General features: G+C 43.4%; 1 protein-coding gene across 2 annotated transcripts; it reads right to left on the bottom strand.

The window, feature by feature from the left end:
• Positions 1 to 176: 176 nt before the first annotated feature.
• Positions 177 to 18,231, bottom strand: lman2 (lectin, mannose-binding 2). Of its 2 annotated transcripts, none has more exons than XM_046322980.1 (8): positions 18,024 to 18,231; positions 3,852 to 3,970; positions 3,549 to 3,666; positions 3,154 to 3,233; positions 2,716 to 2,877; positions 2,312 to 2,426; positions 1,538 to 1,657; positions 177 to 1,359 (listed from the first exon to the last, which is right to left on the bottom strand). In XM_046322980.1, the coding sequence occupies exons 1-8, from the start codon at positions 18,187 to 18,189 to the stop codon at positions 1,199 to 1,201; spliced, it is 1,041 nt and encodes a 346-aa protein (XP_046178936.1). In that variant the 5' UTR covers positions 18,190 to 18,231; the 3' UTR covers positions 177 to 1,198. The 2 variants fall into 2 exon arrangements, with proteins under 2 accessions (XP_046178936.1, XP_046178935.1); XM_046322979.1 differs by lacking the exon at positions 3,154 to 3,233 and adding an exon at positions 3,285 to 3,367 and having other exon boundaries at positions 18,024 to 18,230.
• Between the last annotated feature and the right edge of the window lie 4,513 nt (positions 18,232 to 22,744).

Consider the following 22,744-nt stretch of genomic DNA (forward strand, 5'->3'; position numbering starts at 1 on the left):
TTTGTTTCAACCCAAAACTAACAAAATGCAAATAATTCACTGATCGTGGTCTTCAATTTAGACATGAATAAGTTGAATCAGTAGTAAAGCTTTTGCTTGAAGAAGTCCAGGGCAAACGTGTGTACTGTCTGTCACATACCAAACGATATGGAAGCATTAGACTCCACATTAGAACGTGCAGTTTACTCATTTGGGGAGACCAGTTTTTATTGAGTCTTACAGGATAAACTCAACAATGGCCTTGTTCAGTTTGAATCATTCAAATCCCCATTACAGATATTCCTACTCAAATAATCGGTGTATAAGCAGGTTTTCAAACATACAACTCCCATCAATTTAATAATGCAAGATGAGAAAGGTGGTGCAATCTCACAGTAGTGATTTGTAAAGGCTCCAGTAGGCCTCACCAGAAATGAGAACGTTGAAATCCTTCAAAACACCCACATGGTATAATAACGCCAAAACCTAAAATGTAACTTGTCTGTATAAATCGATCGTTGCATTATTAGTAGCCAAATTATTCCTCATATAGGCCATGTGACGGTGTGGATATGGTAGTTGGGGGAGTTGTTCTCCCAATAATATTGTTTAAGTCAGCAAAGTAAACTTCACACATGGAGAGAGAAAATGGCAAAGGCCAGATAAGGAAGCCTTAGCATATCAGCATCAGAAGTGCAACAATCACATTGAACCAACAGTCAAGAGCAGTCAGAGTTTAAAAAGTAAATAAAATCCCATTCACCCATCTAAACTAGCCCAATTAGAATCCAACAGTACAAAAAGCTAAATGAAGTGAAAATAAATCTTATACTGAACATTGTGAAAATAATCACTTTTGAAAGTTGTTATTTAACTAATCAGTTTTACAGATAGAGCCAAATAAACAATAATTCAACAGCAATTATCCCCTGCACTGTGAAAGCAAAAAATTAGAGAGGAAAGGGTAAATAAAAACAAAAACGCTTAACTGCCTCCATCAAAAAGTCAAAGGTCACTCAGACACATGGTAGCAACCATTAGTCATGGTTATTTCACAAAAATTGGAACGATACCATAAGTGACTCATCACAGCGCTTCAGCAGATATAAACATTTGTACAATCTTTAGAAAATTAACTTAGAATAGAGATTCAACAACACATTCTTTGCAACAGTCAATTTCACAAATACCTCTCACATACAGAAATGTATTTTTCCTCTCAGTAAAATCTCCTGTTTCTTTCCTGGCGCTTCTGAAATACAACAGCCCCTACAACACCACAAACTACAATTCCCAGTAGAGCACATAGCAGAAGCAGGAAGACCTTCCAGCCAGTAAGAGGCGTGCTTCGGAAGTTACCAGTAGGATCATCAATGTTGTCTGTGAAAGAGAAAAATGAAAGAATGATCACGGTTAACTCTAACAAGCCTACTCACCCTACCATACATTATCTACAGTAAGATGACAAATATCTGACTGTGGTCAAATAGAATACAAGCTTTATTGTCTATTAGATTAGAACGGAAATGGGTTTTCTTTATCAAATAAATCTACCTACCTTTGGGGGACTTCAGCAGGCTGACGCTTGGCTCAATCTTGGTCCAGTCCAGACTGTCCTCATCAGGTGAATGTTCCACCATCAGCTGGTACATCTTCATAGAGATGATGTCATGGTTATCTGTAACATGAGAAATGTGTTAGCATAAATCCCAAATAGACTTCAGATGTACAACTGACAAAGCCGGACTATGAAACGACAAACAAGTCATTGGTTTCAATCTGTGTGTACTCTTCTGCACAGTGAAATAAAATAAATAAAGAAATAACTGAATCAAGGTCAGTCTTTATCTTTCTCAGGGTGCAGTTCTTACCTTTGTGTTCTAGAAACCTACATTTATTTAGATTTACATCTTGAAAGAATCCGTCTCTACACCCTGACCCAACCTACCAGAGATCCCCTATAGAATCCGTCTCTACACCCTGACCCAACCTACCAGAGATCCCCTATAGAATCAGTCTCTACAACCTGACCCAACCTACCAGAGATCCCCTATAGAATCCGTCTCTACACCCTGACCCAACCTACCAGAGATCCCCTATAGAATCAGTCTCTACACCCTGACCCAACCTACCAGAGATCCCCTATAGAATCCGTCTCTACACCCTGACCCAACCTACCAGAGATCCCCTGTAGCGAGAATCTGTCTCTACACCCTGACTGACCCAACCTACCAGAGATCCCCTATAGAATCTGTCTCTACACCCTGACTGACCCAACCTACCAGAGATCCCCTATAGAATCTGTCTCTACACCCTGACTGACCCAACCTACCAGAGAGATCTCCTGTAGCAGCAGAAGCCCCAAAGTAGTACCCCGTGGGGAGGCGGACACCCCCGATGTCAATGCACTCTTTCCATTCATTCTTATCATCAATGTCAATCATCACCTGTAGAGATCAGAATGGTGCCATTATTTGAATAGAACTGCAACATGTCGAACACATAACAGGTAGTCCATAACATTGAAATTCACCAATTTCATAACACAAGAATCCAGTTTCCCAGACAAAGACTAAACATAGTCCTGGACCAAAGAGAATTCTTCAAGGAGCCATCTCCATTAAGCATGCCTTTCAATACAGGATGAGGTTCAGCCTCATCTATGTTTAGGAAACCGATCCAAAGATGTCTGAACTAGAGTCATTTATATAATTTATTTAAAAAAGGGATTCCTACCGTGAGTCTACCCTTGGAATAACGGATGGCCAGATAGGTGTCATGGTCTTTGTTCCTGATCTCAGAAGAGCAGCCTCCCAGTTCAGAGTTACGTCCATCATTCCCATGGTCATAGGGCAGAGAACCATTATTCACAATGGCATAGATGTAAGGGAAGGAACGCTAGTGTGGGGAAACAAGGGATGTAAGAACAGAAAACTGGGTAAAAATGTTCGTTATAGACATCGTCAATCAATTATTTGATCCGAATCCTGAATCAGTTACCACACACGTTCATTGCGTTACAAAAAAAGTCCTTCTCAGAAAGCAAAAAATAAAAAATAAATTCATGACAAAATAACAAAGAAACTCAAAAGAAAATACTTCACATTAAAATCCATCCATCACAATGACATGAAACGCAGGACAATAATGATAAATGTAGCTGCATCAACTCACGTCAGCTGCCTCATCGTTATGGTACGTGTCTATAAAAAGGGCGAGGCCGTGGAACTTAGCATTGCTGCCAAACACAGACCCTGCAAAGGGAAGAATCACGTCAAGTCAACAAGCCAAATCGCTGCACTTACATCCATCCCATGGAGATCATTGCGGAAGGTATCCACAAATAAAGCCAGGCCAACAAAATGATCTTGGTTTCCAAAGACTGGGCCTGAATGGAAGGCAAAGAGGCGAGATATGATGAGCACATGACTGAGACATGAAGTGCTTACGGCAAATGCAACCCAGTGCTGCCACATCACAATGTCTACTAATTTGATTGCCAAAGCTTTGTAATGGAATGAGGAAGTGGTTGATGACAAAGATGTTATTTTGGCAAGATGATACATTACCTGGATGAAGTCTCTCCTTCGTGTACCAGATGGCGATGCCGTCACCATGGAGATTCTTCTTCCCCGACCCGTGGATCTTGTACTGCACGTGCATCTCCCAGTCTTTCAGATAAACAGGCTGCACAGTTAAAGGAAAAATTACATTGGATCATCAATTCAACCATCAATTGGACCTATTCAGTTCAAAATGTAGATATTCTCCAATCAAGCTATAATGGATTTGGGAGTGGACTATTGTTTGTGTATCTGTCTGTCTGTAATGCCTAACAGAATACATTTCATAGAAGCTAGTTCCTTACTCACCACTGTGTTCCATATGGATCCCTGTCTACTTCTCTCATCAGGTGTCAGGCGCACATACGAGCTGGTGACTAGCGTGCTCCCCCAGAAGTCCCACTGACTGGACGGGCTGCTTCCAACACCTGTACAACATGTTGATGAAGAGTCAAGCAGCATTTCAGGGACACATGAGAGAAGAACGTGAATAATTCCATTGTGCATCAATGACTCATTGCCACCCCTAGGCCAGCTCTCAAGTACTCAAGGGGGGCAATGTAACGCAATGGAATTGTAGTCATGAATAAGAATAACTCTTAGCCCAGCTGACTAAAAATAGTTGAGTCGGCTACCCCAAGCCTAGCGAAAGCTGTACTTTTAAGGAGCCTGTCGTTGCTCCTCAAAGTCCAAGGACCGTATGTTACTTTCAGAGGTAGACCACCTGCTCTAGCAGCCAAATACTCCATCTAAATGTGAATCGATTCTCGATAGCAATACGGTTCTAGAAACATAAAGGCCCTTTACTTTCATATCACATCAAAAGAATGCAAAATATCCACAAATGCAAAATATCCAGTTTTAACCTGCTTCATCACAGTTTTAACCTGCTTTATCACAGTTTTTTGGCGAAAGCAAACGGTGCTATTATCTGAGGATAGCACCATAGTAAACAAACACTGACAAGCATATTTCAACCTTCCAGGTGCGACACAAAACGCAGAAATAAAGATATAATTCATGCCTTACTTATGACGAGCTTCTTTTGTTGGCACTCCAATGTCCCATAAACATCACAAATGGTCCTTTTGTTCGATTAATTCCGTCGATATATATCCAAAATGTCAATTTATTTGGCGCGTTTGATCCAGAAAAACACAGGTTCCAACTTGCGCAACATGACTACAAAATATCTCTAAATAAATAAATAATAAATAATCAATAAAATTGAAGACTGGATGATCTGTGTTCAATACAGGAGGAAAACAAACTGTAGCTTTCAGGTCACGCGCCTCGAACAAAAGAGTCCTCTTCACTCTAACCTCGTTCTGAACAGTGTTTCGTCTTCATTGCACAAAGGAAAAACCTCTACCAATTTCTAAAGACTGTTGACATCCAGGAAGCGGTAGGAACTGCAAGAAGGTCCCTTAAAAATATGGATTTCCAATGAAAACCCATTGAAAAGAGAGTGACCTAAAAAAAATCTACATGGTTTGTCCTCGGGGTTTCGCCTGCCAAATAAGTTCCGTTATACTCACAGACATGATTCAAACAGTTTTAGAAACTAGAGTGTTTCTAACCAATACTACTAATATGCATATATTAGCATCTGGGACAGAGTAGCAGGCAGTTTACTCTGGGCACCTTATTCATCCAAGCTACTCAATAATGCCACCCTGTCACCAAGAAGTTAAAGTGGCTAGTGATACATTTTTTACATCAATTTTTCCATTATTCAAATCAAATCAAATTTATTTATATAGCCCTTCGTACATCAGCTGATATCTCAAAGTGCTGTACAGAAACCCAGCCTAAAACCCCAAACAGCAAACAATGCAGGTGTAAAAGCACGGTGGCTAGGAAAAACTCCCTAGAAAGGCCAAAACCTAGGAAGAAACCTAGAGAGGAACCGGGCTATGTGGGGTGGCCAGTCCTCTTCTGGCTGTGCCGGGTAGAGATTATAACAGAACATGACCAAGATGTTCAAATGTTCATAAATGACCAGCATGGTCAAATAATAATAAGGCAGAACAGTTGAAACTGGAGCAGCAGCACAGTCAGGTGGACTGGGGACAGCAAGGAGCCATCATGTCAGGTAGTCCTGGGGCACGGTCCTAGGGCTCAGGTCCTCCGAGAGAGAGAAAGAAAGAGAGAATTAGAGAGAGCATATGTGGGGTGGCCAGTCCTCTTCTGGCTGTGCCGGGTGGAGATTATAACAGAACGTGGCCAAGATGTTCAAATGTTCATAAATGACCAGCATGGTTGAATAATAGTAAGGCAGAACAGTTGAAACTGGAGCAGGAGCATGGCCAGGTGGACTGGGGACAGCAAGGAGTCCTCAGTGGCTGGAGTTGAGTCAGTATGTTGGCAGCAGCCACTCAATGTTAGTGGTGGCTGTTTAACAGTCTGATGGCCTTGAGATAGAAGCTATTTTTCAGTCTCTCGGTCTCTGCTTTGATGCACCTGTACTGACCTCGCCTTCTGGATGATAGCGGGGTGAACAGGCAGTGGCTCGGGTGGATGTTGTCCTTGATGATCTTTATGGCCTTCCTGTGACATCAGGTGGTGTAGGTGTCCTGGAGGGCAGGTAGTTTGCCCCCGGTGATGCATTGTGCAGACCTCACTACCCTCTGGAGAGCCTTACGGTTGTAGGTGGAGCAGTTGCCGTACCAGGCGGTGATACAGCCCGATAGGATGCTCTCGATTGTGCATCTGTAGAAGTTTGCGAGTGCTTTTGGTGACAAGCTGAATTGAGGCGCTGCTGCGCCTTCTTCACCACGCTGTCTGTATGGGTGGACCAATTCAGTTTGTCCGTGATGTGTACGCCAAGGAACTTAACTTACTACCCTCTCCACTACTATCCCATCGATGTGGATAGGGGGGTTCTCCCTCTGCTGTTTCCTGAAGTCCACAATCACTTCACTTTTGTTGACGTTGAGTGTGAGGTTATTTTCCTGACACCACACTTCGAGGGCCCTCACCTCCTCTCTGTAGGCCGTCTCGTCGTTGTTGGTAATCAAGCCTACCACTGTAGTGTCGTCCGCAAACTTGATGATTGAGTTGGAGGCGTGCACGGCCACGCAGTCGTGGGTGAACAGGGAGAACAGGAGAGGGCTCAGAACGCACCCTTGTGGGGCCCCAGTGTTGAGGATCAGTGGGGTTGAGATGTTTCCCAACCCTCACCACCTAGGGGCGGCCCGTCAGGAAGTCCAGTACCCAGTTGCACAGGGAAGGGTCGAGACCCAGGGTCTTGAGCTTGATGACGAGTTTGGAGGGTACTATGGTGTTAAATGCTGAACTGTAGTCGATGAACAGCATTCTCACATAGGCATTCCTCTTGTCCAGATGGGTTAGGGTAGTGTGGTTGCGATTGCTTCGTCTGTGGACCTATTGGGGCGGTAAAGCAAATTGGAGTGGGTCTAGGGTGTCAGGCAGGGTGGAGGTGATATGGTCCTTGACTAGTCTCTCAAAGCACTTAATGATGACGGAAGTGAGTGCTACAGGGCGGTAGTCGTTTAGCTCAGTTACCTTAGCTTTCTTGGGAACAGGAACAATGGTGGCCCTCTTGTAGCATGTGAGAACAGCAGACTGGGATAAGGATTGATTGAATATGTCCGTAAACACTCCAGCCAGCTGGTCTGCGCATGCTCTGAGGACGCGGCTGGGGATGCCGTCTGGGCCTGCAGCCTTGCGAGGGTTAACACGTTTAAGTGTTTCACTCACGTCGGCTGCAGTGAAGGAGAGACCATAGGTTTTGGTAGCGGGCCGTGTCAGTGGCACTGTATTGTCCTCAAAGCGAGCAAAGAAGTTGTTTAGTCTGTCTGGGAGCAAGACATCCTGGTCCGCGACGGGGCTGGTTTTCTTTTTGTAATCCGTGATTGACTGTAGACCCTGCCACATGCCTTGTGTCTGAGCCGTTGAATTGAGACTCTACTTTGTCTCCAAGCCGACGCTTAGCTTGTTTGATTGCCTGGCGGAGGGAATAGCTACGCTGTTTGTATTCGGTCATGTTTCCAGTCACCTTGCCCTGGTTAAAAGCAGTGGTTCGCGCTTTCAGGCTCGTGCAACTGCTGCCATCAATCCAGGGTTTCTGGTTTGGGAATGTTTTAATAGTTGCTGTGGGTACGACATCGCCGAAGCACTTGCTAATAAACTCGCTCACCGAATCAGCATATTCGTCAATGTTGTTGTTTGACGCAATGCGGAACATGTCCCAATCCATGTGATCGAAGCAATCTTAAAGCATGGAATCAGATTGGTTGAACCAGCGTTGAACAGACCTGAGCGCGGGAGCTTCCTGTTTTAGTCTTTTTCTATAGGCAGGGAGCAACAAAATGGAGTCATGGTCAGCTTTTCCGAAAGGAGGGCGGGGGAGGGCCTCATATGCGTCAAGGAAGTTAGAATAACAATGATCCAGAGTTACCAGCCCTGGTTGCACAATCGATATGCTGATAGAATTTTGGGAGTCTTGTTTTGTTTTCAAGATTAGCCTTGTTAAAATTCAATGAATGCAGCCTCAGGATATGTGGTTTCCAGTTTACATAGTCAAATAAAGCTCGTTCAGGGCCATCGATGTGTCTGCTTGGGGGGGGGGGGGGATATACGAGTCTGTGATTATAATTGAAGAGAATTCTCTTGGTAGATAATGCGGTGAACAGAAGGACTTGAGTTCCTGTATGTTGTTATGATCACACTACGTCTCGTTAATCATAAGGCATACCCCCCTGCCCCTTTTCTTACCAGAAAGATGCTTGTTTCTGATGGCGCGATGCGTGAAGAAACCAGCTGACTGTACCGACTCCGATAGCATGTCTCGAGTGAGCCATGTTTCCGTGAAGCAAAGAACGTTACAGTCTCTTATGTCTCTCTGGAATGCTACCCTTGCTCGGATTTCATTAACCTTGTTGTCAATAGACTGGACGTTGGCGAGTAGTATGCTTGGGAGCGGTGCGCAATGTGCCCGTCTCCTGAGCCTGACCAGAAGACCGCTTCGTCTGCCCCTTTTACGGCGTCGTTGTTTTGGTTCGCCGGCTGGGATCCGATCCATTGTCCTGGTTGGTGGGCAAAACAGAGAATTTGCTTCGGGAAAGTCGTATTCCTGGTCGTAATGATGGGGAGTTGACGTTGCTCTTATATCCAGTAGTTCCTCCCGACTGTATGTAATAAAACCTAAGATTACCTGGGGTACCAACGTAAGAAATAACACGTAAAAAACCTAAATACTGCATAGTTTCCTAGGAACGTGAAGCGAGGCGGCCATCTCTGTCGGCGGCGGAAGTAGGCGAACTTCAGTTTCTTGGCAATTTCTCACATGGAATAGCCTTAATTTCTCAGAACAAGAACAGACTGATGAGTTTCAGAAGAAAGGTCTTTGTTTCTGGCCATTTTGAGCCTGTGATCGAACCCCACAAATGATGATGCTCCAGATACTCAACTAGTCTAAAGGCCAGTTTGAATGCTTATTTAATTCAGAACAACAGTTTTCAGCTGCGCTAACTTAATTGCAAAGGGGTTTTCTAATGATCAATTAGCCTTTTTAAATTATAAACTTGGATTAGCTAACACCACGTTCCATTGGAACACAGGAGTGATGGTTGCTGATAATGGGCCTCTGTACGCCTATGTAGATATTCCATTAAAAATGAGCTGTTTCCAGCTACAATAGTCATTTATAACATTAACAATGTCTACACTGTATTTCTGATTAATTTGATGTTATCTTAAAATGGACAAAAAAAAATGCTTTTCCTTATTAAAAAACAAGGACATTTCTAAGTGACCACACACCTTTGAACGGTAGTGTACATGGTACTTTTATATACTGTATTACATGATAGCAAATACAGTTTGACATACACATGTAGTGATATGTCAATATAAGCACCACCCCATAGGATCTTTAGTAACCACAGAGTTGGGACACTGTGTGTCAAACTGTATTCCTATCATGTAATACTGTGTATAAAATGTATGTCAAGTATATGAATAATGCATGTCACTAAATATCTGTAAAACAAAAAACAAAAATGATACAAAGTTGCCTTTGTCCCTTGAAGGGGGGGGGGGGGGGGCAAAAAAATACATACGAATAAAGAGTATGTAAGTGAGTTTCCCCTGCGGTGAGTTTCCCCTGTATTTGTGCCAAGGCACACCTGTATTTGGGGACATTTTCCCATTCTTCTCTGCAGATCCTCTCAAGCACTGTCAGTTTGGATGGGGAGCGTCGCTGCACAGCTATTTTCAGGTCACTCCAGAAATGTTTGATCGGATTCAAGTCCGGGCTCTGGCTGGGCCACTCGAGGACATTGAGACTTGTCCCAAAGCCACTACTGCATTGTCTTGGCTGTGCACTTAGGATCGTTGTTCTGTTGGAAGGTGAACCGTCACCCCAGTCTGAGGTCCTGAGCATCTTTTCATCAAGGATCGCTCTGTACTTTGCTCAGTTCATCTTTCCCTTGATCCTGAAGGGTCTCCCAGTCCCTGCCGCTGAAAAACATCCCCACAGCATAATGCTGCCACCACCATGCTTCACCATAGGGATGGTGCCAGGTTTCCTCCAGACGTGATACTTGGCATTCAGGCCAAAGAGTTCCATCTTGGTTTCATCAGACCAGAGAATCTTTTTCCTCGTGGTCTGAAAGTCCTTTTAATACATTTTGGCAAACTCCAAACGGGATGGCTTGTGCATTTTTACCGAAGAGTCTGGCCACTCCACCATAAAGGCCTGATTTGGTAGTCTGCTGTCCTTCTGGAAGGTTCTCCTATCTCCACAGAGGAACTCTGGGGCTTTGTCAGAGAGTGACCATTGGGTTCTAAGACACCACCGTGACTAAGGCCCTTCTGCCCCGATTGGTCAGTTTAGCTGGGCAGCCAGCTCTAGGAAGTCCTGATGGCTCCAAACGTCTTCCATTTAAGAATGATGGAGGCCACGGTGTTCTTGGGGTCCTTCAATACTGCAGACATCTTTTTGGCACTTTTCCCCAGATCTGTGCCTCGACACAATCATGTCTCTGAGCTCGAAGGACAATTCCTTCGACCTCATGGCTTTGTTTTTGCTCTGACATGCACTGTCAACTGTGGGACATTATATAGACAGGTGTGTGCCTTTCTCAGGATGCACCTGAGCTCAATTGAGTCTCATAGCAAAGGGTCTGAATACCTATGTAAATAAGGTATTTCAGACTCTGTCCACCTCAAAGCTACGCCACACCTTCCAAAACAATAAACAAATGTAGTTAGGACTTGCAGGAGTTCCAACTAGACAAAATAAAGTAGCTAGCTAACGTTAGCTAGCTAGCTGAAGTATCTGCTGAACTTGACTTAAATTTGCATTACAACCACAACAGATTTAGACAATTGGCATAACAACAGAAAGGGAGACTTGCAGAGAATAACCCCTCTTTATGCACTACATGACCAAAAGTGTGCGGATACCTGCTCGTCGAACATCTCATTCCAAAATCATGTGCATTAATATGGAGTTGGTCCCCCCTTTGCTGCTATTAACAGCCTCCGCTCTTCGGGGAAGGCTTTCTACTAGATGTTGGAACATTCCTACGGGGACTTGCTTCCATTCAGCCAAAAGACCATTAGTGAGGTCAGACACAGATCTTAGGCAATTAGGCCTGGCTCAAAGTCAGCGATTCATCCCAAAGGTGTTTGATGGGGTTGAGGTTAGGGCTCTGTGCAGGCCAGTCAAGGTCTTCCAAACCGAACGACAAACCATTTCGGCATGGACGTCACATTGTGCACGGGGACAGTGTCATGCTGAAATCAGGAAAAGGGACTTTCCCCAAAGTGTTGCCACAAAGGTGCAAGCCCTCAATTGTCTAGAATATCATTGTATGCTGTAGCATTAACATCTCCCTTCACTGGAACTAAGGGGCCTAGCCCGAAACATGAAAAACAGCCCCAGACCATCACTCCTCCACAAAACTATACAGTTGGCACTATGCATTGGGGCATGTAGCATTCTCCTGGCATCAGCCAAACCCAGATTCGTCCGTCAGACTGCCAGATGGTGAAACATGATTCATCACTCCAGAGAACGCATTTCCACTGCTACAGAGTCCAATGGCGGCAAGCTGTACACCACTCCAGCCGACGCTTGGTATTGCTCATGATGACCTAAGGCTTGTGTGCGGCTGCTCGGCCATGAAAACCCATTTCATGAAGCTCCCGACGAACAGTTCTTGTGCTGACGTTGCTTCCAGAGGCCGTTTGGAACTCTGTAGTGAGTGTTGCAACCGAGGACACACTTCGCGGCTGAGTTGTTGTTGCTTTTAGACATTTTCACTTCAAAATAACAGCACTTACAGTTGACCGGGGAAGCTCTAGCAAAGCAGAGATTTGACGAACAGACTTTTTGGAAAGGTGGCATCCTATGACAGTGCCACGTTGAAAGTCACTGAGCTCTTCAGTAAGGCCATTCTACTGCCAATGTTTGTCTATGGAGATCGCATGGCTGTGTGGTCGATTTTATACACCCTGGCTGAAATAGCCAAATCCACTATTTTTGTAAACTCAGCAACAAAAGAAACGTCCGCTCACTCGTCAACTGCGTTTATTTTCAGCAAACTTCACGTGTAAATATTTGTATGAACATAAGATTCAACAACAGACATAAACTGAACAAGTTCCACAGACATATGACTAACAGAAATGGAATAATGTGTCCCTGAACAAAGGGGGGGGGGGGCAAAATCAAAAGTAACAGTCAGTATCTGGTGTGACCATCTGCTGCATTAAGTACTGCAGTGCATCTCCTCCTCATGGACCGCACCAGATTTGCCAGTTCTTGCTTTGAGATGTTACCCCACTCTTCCACCAAGGCACCTGCAAGCTCCCAGACATTTCTGGGGGAATGGCCCTAGCCCCCACCCGATCCAACAGGTCCCAGACTGTGCTCAATGGGATTGAGATCCGGGCTCTTCGCTGGCCATGGCAGAACACTGACATTCCTGTCTTGCAGGATATCACGCAGAGAACTAGCAGTATGGCTGTTGGCATTGTCATGATGGAGGGTCATGTCAGGATGAGCCTGCAGGAAGGGTTCCACATGAGGGAGGAGGATGTCTTCCCTGTAACGCACAGCGTTGAAATTGCCTGCAATGACAAGCTCAGTCCGATGATGCTGTGACACACCGCCCCAGACCATGTCGGACCCTCCACCTCCAAATCGATCCCGCTCCAGAGTACAGGCCTCGGTGTAACGCTCATTCCTTCAACGATAAATGCAAATCCGACCATCACCCCTGATGAGACAAAACCGTGACTCGTCAGTGAAGGGCACTTTTTGCCAGTCCTGTCTGGTCCAGCGAGTGGGTTTGTGCCCATATGCGACGTTGTTGCCGGTGATGTCTGGTGTGGACTTGCCTTACAACAGACCTAAAAGCCCTTAGTCCAGCCTCTCAGCCTATTGCGGACCGTCTGAGTGCTGATGTAGGGATTGTGCGTTCCCGGTGTAACTCGGGCAGTTGTTGTTGCAATCCTGTACCTGTCCCACAGATGTGATGTTTGGATGTACTGATCCTGTGCAGGTGTTGTCTGCCACTGCGAGGACGATCCTGTCTCCCTGTAGCGCTGTCTTAGGCGTCTCACAGTACGGATATTGCAATTTATTGCCCTGACCACTTCTGCAGTCCTTTATGACTCCTTGCAGCATGCCTAAGGCACGTTCATGTAGATGAGCAGGGACCCTGGGCATCTTTCTCGTGGTGTTTTTTCAGAGTCAGTAGAAAGGCCTCTTTAGTGCCCTAAGTTTTCATAACTGTGACCTTAATTGCTTAATTGCTCTTAAACCTAGTGTTCTTCTATTGGTCCATGTTTAATCCAGGAGGGAGGCAGGGGTGCTCCAATACAGTAGGCTAGATGGAGTAATGCACCGTAATGTTGGTAACCCCCGAAAAAAAAACACAGACCCAATATAATGGCACCGGAGGGGATGGCTGCAGTTTTACGGGCTCCTAACCAATTGTGCTATTTTGTGTTTCTATGTTTCTACTACCATCTCTTATGGCCGAAAAGCACTTCTGGATATCAAAACAGCGATTACTCACCTTGAACTGGACTAAGATTATCTTCTTTAATGAGTCTGACGCGAAGGATATACAGCTGCTCCCGGACCAAATCCATGTCATTCGCATGAAGAGAAGATGGAGATACAGGGGCAGCAGATCAAGGTGCCTTGTGAGAATTTGTTGGCAAGTGGGTAACCTGCCTCTACCATCCGTCCTATTGGCCAAAGTGCAATCACTGGAGAATAAACAGGATGAGCTCCGATTGAGACTATCCTACCAATGGGATATTAATAAAAACTGTAACATCTTATGTTTCACCGAGTCAATTGGCTGGTTTTCCTATCGGCAAGACAGAACAGCTGATTCCAGTAAAACAAATGTCTATTTGTCAAAAACAGCTGGTTTTGCTCGCCTTAGTACCTCATGATAAGCTGTAGACCACACTGTCTATATTTTTCGTAGCCGTCTACTTACCACCACAAACCGATGCTGGGACTAAGACCGCACTCAACGAGGTGTATAAGGCCATAAGCAAACAAGAAAATGCTTATCCAGAAGCGGCGCTCCTAGTGGCCGGGGACTTTAAAGCAGGTAAACTTGAATCAATTTGACCCAATTCCTCTCCCTCAATGTGAGCAAGACAAAAGGAGCTGATCATTGACTACAAGAAAAGAAGAGCCAAACAGGCCCCCATTTAACATTGACGGGGCAGAAGTGGAGCAGGTTGAGAGTTTTTTTGTTTTAAGTTCCTTGGTGTCCACATCACCAATGATCTATCATGGTCCAAACTAGAGGTCAACCGATTAATCGGAATGGCCGATTAATTAGGGCTGCTTTCAAGTTTTCATAACAATCGGAAATCTGTATTTTTGGGCACCGATTTTTTTTTACCACACCTTTGTCTTTATTTAACTAGGCAAGTCAGTTAAGAACACATTCTTATTTTCAATGACGGCCTAGGAGCGGTGGTTAACTGCCTTGTTCAGGGGCAGAAAGACAGAGTTTCACCTTGTCAGCTCGGGGGATCCAATCTTGCAACCTTACAGTTAACTAGTCCAACGCAATAACGACCTGTCTCTCTCTCGTTGCACTCCACAAGGAGACTGCCTGTTACGCAAATGCAGTAAGCCAAGGTAAGTTGCTAGCTAGCATTAAACTTATCTTATAAAAAATAAAAAAATCATAATCACTAGTTAACTACACATGGTTGATGATATTACTAGATATTATCTAGCGTGTCCTGCATTGCATATAATCTGACTGAGCATACAAGTATACAAGTATCTTAAGTATCTGACTGAGTGGTGGTAGGCAGAAGCAGGCGCATAAACATTCATTCAAACAGCACTTTCGTGCTTTTTTTCAGCAGCTCGTTGTGCGTCAAGCATTGCGCTGTTTATGACTTCAAACCTATCAATTCCTGAGATGAGGCTGGTGTGACCGAAGTGAAATGACTGGCTAGTTAGCGCGCGATAATAGCGTTTCAAACTTCACTCGCTCTGAGCCTTGGGGTGGTTGTTTCCCTTGCTCTGCATGGGTAACACCGCTTCGATGTGGTGGCTGTTGTCGTTGTGTTTCTGGTTTGAGCCCAGGGAGAAGCGAGGAGAGGGACAGAAGCTATACTGTTACACTGGCAATACTAAAGTACCCATAAGAACATCCAATAGTCAAAGGTTAATGAAATACAAATGGTATAGAGGGAAATAGTCCTATAATAACGACAACCTAAAACTTCTTACCTGGGAATATTGAAGACTCATGTTAAAAGGAACCACCAGCTTTCATATGTTCTCATGTTCTGAGCAAGCAACTGAAACGTTAGCTTTCTTACATAGCACATATTGCACTTTTATGTTCTTCTCCAACACTTGTTTTTGCATTATTTAAACCAAATGTAACATGTATCATTATCTACTTGAGGCTAAATTGATTTTATTGATGTTATTGTTGTAATTGTCATTATTACAAATACGTTTACTTTATTTTAAATCGGCCGATTAATCAGTATCGTCTTTTTGGTCCTCCAATAATCGGTATCGGTGTTGAAAAATCATAAATCGGTCAACCTCTAGTCCAAACACACCAAGACAGTAGAGAAGAGGCCACAACAACACCTATTCCCCCTCAGGAGACTGAGAAGATTTGGCATGGGTCCACAGATCCTCAAAACGTTCTCCAGCTGCACCATCGAGAGCATCCTGACCGGTTGCATCACCGCCTGGTATAGAAACTGCTCGGCATCTGACCGTAAGGCCAAGTCATACATAGATGGGAACTGCAATCTGGGTCCTATGGCTTCCACTAGATGTCAACAGTCTTTAGAAAGGGTTTCAGGCTTGTTTTTTGTAAAATTAGCAAGTAGTTGGAAGAACTCTTCTTCTTTAGAAAAATAGTCTTGTTGGCTCATGAATAAGGTGCGCGCTCTTCGTTATTTATCTTCCCTATTGAACATACTATTCCCGGTCTTAAATATTATAGTTTATTTAGATATTAGAGTACCTGAGGATTAATTAGAAACATCGTTTGACTTATTTGGACGTACTTTACCGGTAACTTTTTGGATTTGTTTGTAAGCATGTTGAACGAGTGGATTACAGAGATCATTGGCATCAACTAAACTGACTTTTTTGCATATAAAGGACTTTATCAAACAAAACGACCATTCATTGTGTAGCTGGGACCCTTGGGATTACAAACACAGGAAGATCTTCAAAGGTAAGTGATTTATTTAATCGCTATTTGTGATTTTGTGATGCCTGTGTTGGTTGCACTGTCCTCAGATAATCGCATGGTATGCTTTCACCGTAAAGCCTTTTTGAAATCTGACAACGCGGTTGAATTAACAAGAAGTCAAGCTTTTAAATTATGTATGACACTCGTATTTTCATGAATGTTTAAATTAATATTACGATTTTCTTGTATTTTACACTCTGCAATTTCACCGGATGTTGTCATAGCTGTCCCGCTAGCAGTTCATGCGCCAAAAGAGGTTAACAGCATCTACCCCCAAGCCATAAGACTGCTGAACAATTAATGAAATGGCTACACAGACTATTACAGCTACTCACCGTTTATTATCCATGCAGTCACTTTACCCCTACCTACATGTACATATTACCTCAATTACCTCGACTAACCTGCACATTGACTCGGTACCGGTACCCCCTGCACATAGCTTCCTTGTTATTTTATTGCGTTACCTTTTTGACTTTTGTTTGTGTAGTAAGTTTTCTCCTATTAAAACTGCATTGTTGGTTAAGGGCTTGTAAGTAAGCATTTCACAGTAAGATCTACACCGGTCATATTTGGCGCATTTGATTTGAAACAGAAGAAGAGGCAGGGGCAACCATGGTAGCTAGCTATAACTAGTAAACAACGGTAGTGTCCTTCGCCCCCAGCCTGTCAGGAACTGTTAACGACGGTGTGCGAAAGACACTGTGCTAGCTTAGCTGTGCTAACATGCCATTAGGCTCTCGCAAGCTCTTCACTGTGATTCATTTGCTCAAATTGAAAACAAACAACAGGCTGTTGTCTATCTTGGGTTAGTTAGTTAGTGTTCATGAAGGAACCAATGGGATGCTCGAGGTCCTTCTGTAGCTCAGTTGGTAGAGCATGGCGCTTGTAACGCCAGGGTAGTGGGTTCGATCCCCGGGACCACCCATACGTAGAATGTATGCACACATGACTGTAAGTCGCTTTGGATAAAAGCGTCTGCTAAATGGCATATATTATTATAATTATTATAATTATTATTATATATTATTATATTATCGAGGGGTGCGTTCCTGCAGATACAGGTACGCCCCGAATTGCAGGCTGCAGTTGCACACTATTTTACTGAGTTACAGTTCATATAAGAAAACCAGTATATTGAAATAAATTCATTAGGCCCTAATCTATGGATTTCAGATGATAGGAATACAGATGTGTCTGTTGGTCACAAATACCTTTAAAAAAAATAAAGTAGGGGCGTGAATCAGAAAACCAGTCAGTGTCTGGTGTGACTACCATTTGCCTCATGCAACGTGAAAATTACACTCCCTTGAGACGTCTGTGGCATTGTGTTTTGTGACAAAACTGCCAATTTGAGGGACCCTTTCCTGTCCCCAGCACAAAGGTGCATCGGTGTAATGGCCATGCTGTTTAACCAGTTTATTGATATGTCACACCTGTCAAGTGGATGGATTATCTTGGCCAAGAAAAAATACAAATTAACTGGGATGTAAACAAATGTGTGCAATATATATATATATATATATATATATATATTTATAAATAAGCTTTTTGTGCGTGTGGATTATTTATGGGTTATTTTATTTAAGTTCGTGAAACCAACACTTTACATGATGCGTTTATATTTTTGTTCAGTGTAGTTACGACTGGCCCTTAGCAGCTAACGTTTCTAACAAGATAACAGCTAGCTAACTTAGCTGTCGATTTCACATGCCGTTAGCATACTTACCCTGGTACGGTTTCATGAGCGAATGCTCCCGCTTTAGGTGCTCTGCATTGCCGTCTGTTATATCGCATTGCACTAGAGTAAAGTGAAGGAATAGGAAAAGCAGTGACCTGCTGATAAATGTACAAAAACCTCTCATTTTGCTCACTCGGCCTATGAAAGACACCATGGATCCTGGATAATCATGTTCCTGATCCGGGTAGGAAACAGCAACCCCCACTAGAACCGTTCCTATGTTACTTCTCAAGAACTTTGACCGTGTCCTATTTTTTTGTTTTGTTGCTTTTGTTGAAATTACCTTCTATGTGGGAATTATATTTTCATTTGTTACCTTTCAAAGTTCAAAAAAAAATTTTTTGTTTGATTATTGCTTTCAACGTTGTATGGAACATTGTAATAGTTGCTAAAAAACGTACTATTGCCAATCATAGACGAGCACATAGTTAAAGCCAACGAAAACGAACAATCAGGGGCTCGTCTATAGTTGAAACGTTCAAAGTATGCAAATGTTCACAACTTTGCAAATGGCGCCACTTAGGTTTCTCTCTTTCTCCACTAGATGGTGACATTACATCAGTTTATGATTCTTTGAAGCGTTCCTGACTTCCTGCTGTGTCGGCCCACCACAAGGTCTCGCCCAAGGTTGGGTAGTAACTGACTACATGTAATCAATTACAGTTACAAAAAAAAATACGTATTGGATTACTTTTAAATTCAGAAAGGATGTTTACAAAAAATACATCCTAACACCTTTCTGTTTTCTCAGTGACATTCAGTTCAATATTGATAAAACACGCAAGTTTAAGTTTGAGCCACCTGAACAAATCTGATCACAAGTCAAATAAAGCACTCTGATGACACACCAAATCCGTTTTATGGATCCCTTTGATCACTTCTAATGCCTCTTCAGTGGAAAGTAATCCAAAAGTAACTGAACAAACCCAGCCATCACCATGTCTTGAGACTACTTAAGACATTTTAAGACACGTCTTGAGACTACTTAAGACATTTTAAGACATGTCTTGAGACTATTTAAGACATTTTAAGACATGTCTTGAGACTACTTAAGACATTTTAAGACATGTCTTGAGACTATTTAAGACATTTTAAGACATGTCTTGAGACTACTTAAGACATTTTAAGACGTCTTGAGACTACTTAAGACATTTTAAGACATTTTAAGACATGTCTTGAGACTACTTAAGACATTTTAAGACATGTCTTGAGACTATTTAAGACATTTTAAGACGTCTTGAGACTACTTAAGACATTTTAAGACATTTTAAGACATGTCTTGAGACTACTTAAGACATTTTAAGACATGTCTTTAAAAGTCAAGACATCTTTAAGATGTATCTGTAGACGGTCTCAAGATGTCTTGAATATAGAAGACATCTTAGAAATAATAAGGCGTTTCAAGAGTCTATGAATAGTATTTAAATGGTTCAGGTGTTTACTTACTTTGTCTTATAATGATTTGGCAATCACTTACTCATTTCTAGGACAAACTTGAGAAAACAACCGTTTAAAACAGTTGAACATATTTACTTACAGAAAACCTAATCAACACTTGCAGCAAACCTCTGATGTTCAAGGACATAAGAACAGTGAAATATAAATAGCACATTTAACTATGAGATTATTTCTCAATAGATGTGATATGTAAATGTAGGATTATAGAATAGATAGACATTCACAGAGTGTACAGATTATAGAATAGATAGACATTCACAGAATGTACAGATTATAGAATAGATAGACATTGTGTGAATTTAAGTATGCTCCCTGTAATTCTCTCTCTCTCTCTCTCTCTCTCTTTCTTCTCTCGGAGGACCTGAGCCCTAGGACCATGCCTCAGGACTACCAGGCCTGATGACTCCTTGTTGTCCCCAGTCCACCTGGTCATGCTGCTGCTCCAGTTTAAACTTTTCTGCCTGCGGCTATGGAACCCTGATCTGTTTACTGGACGTGCCACCTTGTCCCGGACCTGCTGTTTTGGACTCTCTGTCTACCACACCTGCTGTCTCTAACTCTGAATGATCGGCTATGAAAAGACAACTGACATTTACTCCTGAGGTGCTGACCTGTTGCACCCTCTACAACCACTGTGATTATTATTATCTGATCCTGCTGGTCATCTATGAACGTTTGAACATCTTGGCCGTGTTCTGTTATAATCTCCACCTGGCACAGCCAGAAGAGGACTGGTCACCCCTCAGAGCCTGGTTCCTCTCTAGGTTTCTTCCAAGGTTCCGGCCTTTCTAGAGAGTTTTTCCTAGCCACCATGCTTCTACATCTGCATTGCTTGTTGTTTGGGGTTTTAAGATGGGTTTCTGTACAGCACTGTGTGACATCAGCTTTTTTTTAAATTGGATTGATTGATTGATTCACAGAATGTACAGATTATTGAACAGATTATGGCAGTGCTTAAACAAGATGTCAACAACATATTTCTTAATATTGACAAAATATTATTGTGGACTAACATACATTATCCATTCAAATGCTTTGCTTGCTCACAACAAGTTGAAAATCTGATTGTAAATCCTCCAGGTTTGACAGACTATCGTTTTGAGACTGGCATCTACTGTCAGGTGACTAAAGATTGTTCTGTCAGGTGACTAAAGAATGTTCTGTCAGGTGACTAAAGAATGTTCTGTCAGGTGACTAAAGAATGTTCTGTCAGGTGACTAAAGAATGTTCTGTCAGGTGACTAAAGAATGTTCTGTCAGGTGACTAAAGAATGTTCTGTCAATTTGATACGTTGAACATTCCTAAATTCCAAACATTATGAACAGGAAAATGAGTGCAGACCAGAGTTGATCCTCACAAATATTTTAATTATGTTTTGTTTGCCTTTTCTCATTATGCTTTTGAATTCAAATGTAAAAGAGTGGCCTGGACACTGAACGCGACGACACGAGGCTGTCCAACCAGAGAGATATTCTCCCTTCTCAGGCTTCAGGTCTCTCTCTCTCTCTCCTTCTCTCTCAATCATTGTATATTTATTATGTTTCTTGAATATTTAGTATTATTGTTGTTTAATAATATATATACATAAAATATATACATACAATGGTTGTTAGGTGCTGTCTAAATAACCAATGTCTTGAGACATGTCCCATAGTATTGAATTGAATGTCTTCTTAGAAATGTGTTTTACTACATCTTCAACAACGACAATGTCTCAAGACGTCTGGGTATAAAAGTAATGACATTACGTTACTGAATTCTGGGTCATCTCCAAAATATATTACAATGATTACACAACTTTGCACCGGTTAGGCCTAAACAGTAACTATTCACAGTTACTGGCAGCAGGGTAGCCTAGTGGTTAGAGCGTTAGACTAGTAACCGAAAGGTTGCAAGTTCGAATCCCCGAGCTTCTGCCCCTGAACAGGCAGTTAACCCACTGTTCCCAGGCCGTCATTGAAAATAAGAATTTGTTCTTAACTGACTTGCCTGGTTAAATAAAGGTTAAAAAAAAACTTTAAAAAACTGTAACAGAATACATTTAAAAATGAGTGGTTTGGCCACTCTACTGAAATTGCTGGTTTTTATCAACTGGGCAGTCACAGAATGATCCACAAAACTTTTTACATTAATGTTAATAGTCGGTGTTGGAGGGGATTTATATCAAGTCGTTTGTCATTTGTCCAGGCCTACAGTGCAGAATGAATTCTAATGGAATACAGGCCTAGTTGTCTACTATAGACATAAATAGACATTTATGGTTTAACTTTCTAAATAAATGTAATCCCTGGGCCAATGCATTAATCTGATCCTGGCCAGCTTGTCTTGAAGTAGGCCCAGTAAATTCATTCCTCAGCAGCCTATGTGAACGCAGACACTCACACCCCTCCCCTCCTTCAACAGACAAATTAAAAGGAAGCCGACCACCCTCCATTTTAGCTCCACAAACAAAGCCTGGAAAGTATGGCCCACCTCTGGCTCTAACACCAACCCCACCATACCTCCCACTGCACCCCACCATACCTCCCACTGGACCCCACCATACCTCCCACTGCACCCCACCATACCTCCCACTGCACCCCACCATACCTCCCACTGCACCCCACCCCACCATACCTCCCACTGCACCCCACCATACCTCCCACTGCACCCCACCATACCTCCCACTGCACCCCACTATACCTCCCACTGCACCCCACCCCACCATACCTCCCACAGGACCCCACCATACCTCCCACTGCACCCCACCATACCTCCCACTGCCCCCACCCCTCCCCCACCCCCACCCCCCACCATACCTCCCACTCCCCCCACCCCACCATACCTCCCACTGCACCCCACCATACCTCCCACTGGACCCCACCATACCTCCCACTGGACCCCACCATACCTCCCACTGCACCCCACCATACCTCCCACTGGACCCCACCATACCTCCCACTGGACCCCACCATACCTCCCACTGCACCCCACCATACCTCCCACTGCACCCCACCATACCTCCCACTGCACCCCCCACCATACCTCCCACTGCACCCCACCATACCTCCCACTGGACCCCACCATACCTCCCACTGGACCCCACCATACCTCCCACTGCACCCCACCCCACCACACCCCCCACTCCCACCCCACCATACCTCCCACTGCACCCCACCACACCATACATCCCACCCCACCCCACCATACCTCCCACTGCACTCCCTACAGAGGGGCTATATGAACTGACTACCATATCCTCCAACAGCACT

The sequence above is a fragment of the Oncorhynchus gorbuscha genome, linkage group LG23, assembly GCF_021184085.1.
Source record: "Oncorhynchus gorbuscha isolate QuinsamMale2020 ecotype Even-year linkage group LG23, OgorEven_v1.0, whole genome shotgun sequence".
Taxonomy (NCBI): Eukaryota; Metazoa; Chordata; class Actinopteri; order Salmoniformes; family Salmonidae; genus Oncorhynchus; species Oncorhynchus gorbuscha.